The 2,987-nt window shown below is 44.1% G+C and overlaps 1 protein-coding gene across 1 annotated transcript in view; it reads right to left on the reverse strand.

The window, feature by feature from the left end:
* The window catches only part of LOC106872600 (kielin/chordin-like protein), a 131,980-nt gene that overhangs the window by 9,494 nt on the left and 119,499 nt on the right, over positions 1 to 2,987 (reverse strand). Inside the window, exon 27 of the mRNA XM_052971979.1 lies at positions 1,970 to 2,110. Within this exon, the coding sequence (XP_052827939.1) occupies positions 1,970 to 2,110 (141 nt within the window). The remainder of the gene's footprint in view (positions 1 to 1,969; positions 2,111 to 2,987) is intronic.

Consider the following 2,987-nt stretch of genomic DNA (forward strand, 5'->3'; position numbering starts at 1 on the left):
GGTCCTGTTGTCGTTTCCCCCTTGTTTGAAGGGGAGGCGTTATGATGAAATACGAAGATGTAACTTCGCCCGACGTGGAGTTGGCAGATGGAGAATTGATGTATTACGCGAGTGGCATGGAGGAGGAGCTGGCAAGAGGAAAAAAAGAAAAAGACCAGAAAAAGTATCAAGAAGAAGTTCGGGGTAAGTGTGTACCTTACGAACCTTGAAGCCGATATCGAAACATTGCCATCTACTGTGAGTTTTCTAGATATTTTAGAAAATGATGGAAAATCTTTAATAATGTAATTGGTTGTAAAAGAGTTCAATGTGGTCACTCGGAGTGTGGCGTTCGAGTGGCCGTCATTCCACCCATTCATTAATTTTCTTTCATCTATTTTTCATTCATTTTCCCCCCACTTATGTATTTTTGTCTGTCCTTGTGTGGTCCCGTCTATGTTTAACTCTTTGTAGTTGATTTAAAATAAATTCGTAATTTGGACGCATCATGTATGACCCGATTGTCAGCAGCGCAGAGAGAACAAGCTACTGGCCGATTGCAAACAAGGTAGCGTGCTCTGGTTGTTGTGAAAGCTTACAATGTCCATGTCAGCACTATCTATCATCTGCAACAGTGATGCAACAACACTAACAGCATTGCAGACCGTGCCCGCAGAGGGCGCCTCTAGGTGACCACGGCCAGGCAGGACCACTTCATCCACCTGCAACACCTCCGTGATCGCTTCAGACCGGCCAACGTGATAGCTCGCGTGACCATTGGCATAAGACAACGACCCATCAGCAACGACACGGTACGACGTCGACTGGTCGCCAACAACTTGCGTTGCCGTCGTCCTGCTCGAAGGCCTGTCCTCACCACCCGTCACGGTCAGGCACGACTACAGTAGAATACACAGCACTGACACTGGCGGCATCAACAATCGAGGTCGATAGTTTTCTCGGACGAGAGCCGGTACTGCGTTTCCACCTCGGATGGCAGAGTGAAGGTGTGACGTAGGACGGGGTGAACGATACAGAGACGCATGTGTCATGGAGAGAGACGCATGGGGTGGCCAAAACATCATGATTTGGGGTGCTACAGGCCTGAATCAGAAAATTGAGTCCCATGTGTTCCAAAATGTTGGTGCAGGCAGAGGGAATGGCATCACAGCGCAACACTACATCAACCAGATCCTAAGACCTTACATCGTGCCCTTCTTCGCGCTTCACCATAGCCACGTGTTCCAGCAGGATAATACTCCCTCCCACACGGCCAGGGTCACCATGGACTTCCTGCATCAGCACAACATCAGAGCCATGCCGTGGCCGGTTCTCAGCCCGGATTTAAACTCAATTGAACACCTGTGGGATGAAATCCAGAGACGGCTGAACCATGTGGTTCCAAGGCTGACAACTCGTGTGAAACTGGAAGCAGATTTCCTCAGGGTGTAGGTACAGGTGCCAATGGCTTTTGTGAACTGCCTCATGCATTCCATATACCGACGGTGTGTGGCCGTTTTGAACACCCAGGGAGGGCATATGCGGTATGGAAGTCTACCAGAACACATGACAACAACCCGTAGACTGTGGTCAAAGTGCATCCAAGAAATTGACTTCATCAGATTTATCAAAATTTATCTCTGATATAATGAAATTAAAAAAAATATTTCACAGTCACACACGTCTCACGTTTCTTTCGCAGTTCAGTGTATAGCAAAATCAACGGCCAACCTGTAAGAAATGGACCATACAACTTGTCACATAAACAACAATTATTGTGACTGCCTTTCATTTTATACGAATAAGTGTTTTTCCACTTTTTACTCGTCCCGTCTACGTTTCGGTCAGTAACACCGAACATACTGAATAAAACACAGAAAGTGATTGAAAAATTGACATTTAACTCTAGTAAAAAAGTTGGAGATGTTGTGCGTCAGAACTTAACTAGTGATCAGTAAAATCTGTTTGGAAAGAATCTTTTAGGTATTACCTGTAGTTTTTGAGCATATCTTTTCGGTGCATACAACAGCTCCAGTGTATTTGCAAGTGCACTGATTACATTTATCTATGGCTATGAACGTTTGTCCAATGACGTATACTTTTCCGTAGTAGCGGCATTCTATCTTAGTCACTGAAAAAAAAAAAATTAATTGTACGAATTCAAGATGAAACTTAAGCTTCCTCACTCACAGAATATAACAAGAATTTTCATCAGCTTAGCCTTAAGCATACACAAATACACATGTTTTATTATGTTGTGAAGCAATTGTCCTTAAATAAGAATTTCCAATGGTTAAATAAATTTTATCATTCTCTCGTTATTTATAACTTTATACACTCCTTATGGTTTTCTTTTGTGCTGTACTTTATACTTTTGTAAAATGATACATTAACGAGCTTTTGTTTTTTAATACTATCGGATTAATTGAATCTGTATATAGGGAGAATTCACAAAAAAAAAACAAAAGACGAAGACAGGTGGTGTAGAAAACAAACAGATGTATGAGTATAACGCTCGGGAATTGAAAAACTCTTTAACGTTTCGAGCCTACGCTCTTCCACAGAAAGGAACACAGAAAGAAACAAGGAGAGAAGCAAAGAGAGAAAAAAATGTGTAGTGGTTAGCGATCTATCATGGCGAATGCCGGACAGAAGGGTCACACATGAGAGCTAAGAAGAAGGGGAGATAACAAAGTAGTAGTGATCCCGAAACGAAGGTGCGCGTGTGTGTGAGAGAATACGTATGTGCGTGTGAAAGAGGGCTGGTGATCTTGACGTGTGCGTGTGTGTATGTGTAGGTGTGAAAATGTGGGGATGGGAATTGGTCAGTGCTGCTGTGTGCGTGGCGGTGTGTTGTGATATGATGCATTGTGTGGTATGGTGTAGTGTAGTGTGGTGTGATGGTGTTGGGAGGTGGAGGAGGCGAGAGTAGGGAAAGCACGGGTGCGTTGTGGGTTAGGTTGAGAGTGGGGATAGAGGTGGGGTATGTGGGTAGGCAGAGGGTGGGG

This window comes from Octopus bimaculoides, chromosome 11 (assembly GCF_001194135.2).
Source record: "Octopus bimaculoides isolate UCB-OBI-ISO-001 chromosome 11, ASM119413v2, whole genome shotgun sequence".
NCBI lineage: Eukaryota > Metazoa > Mollusca > Cephalopoda > Octopoda > Octopodidae > Octopus > Octopus bimaculoides.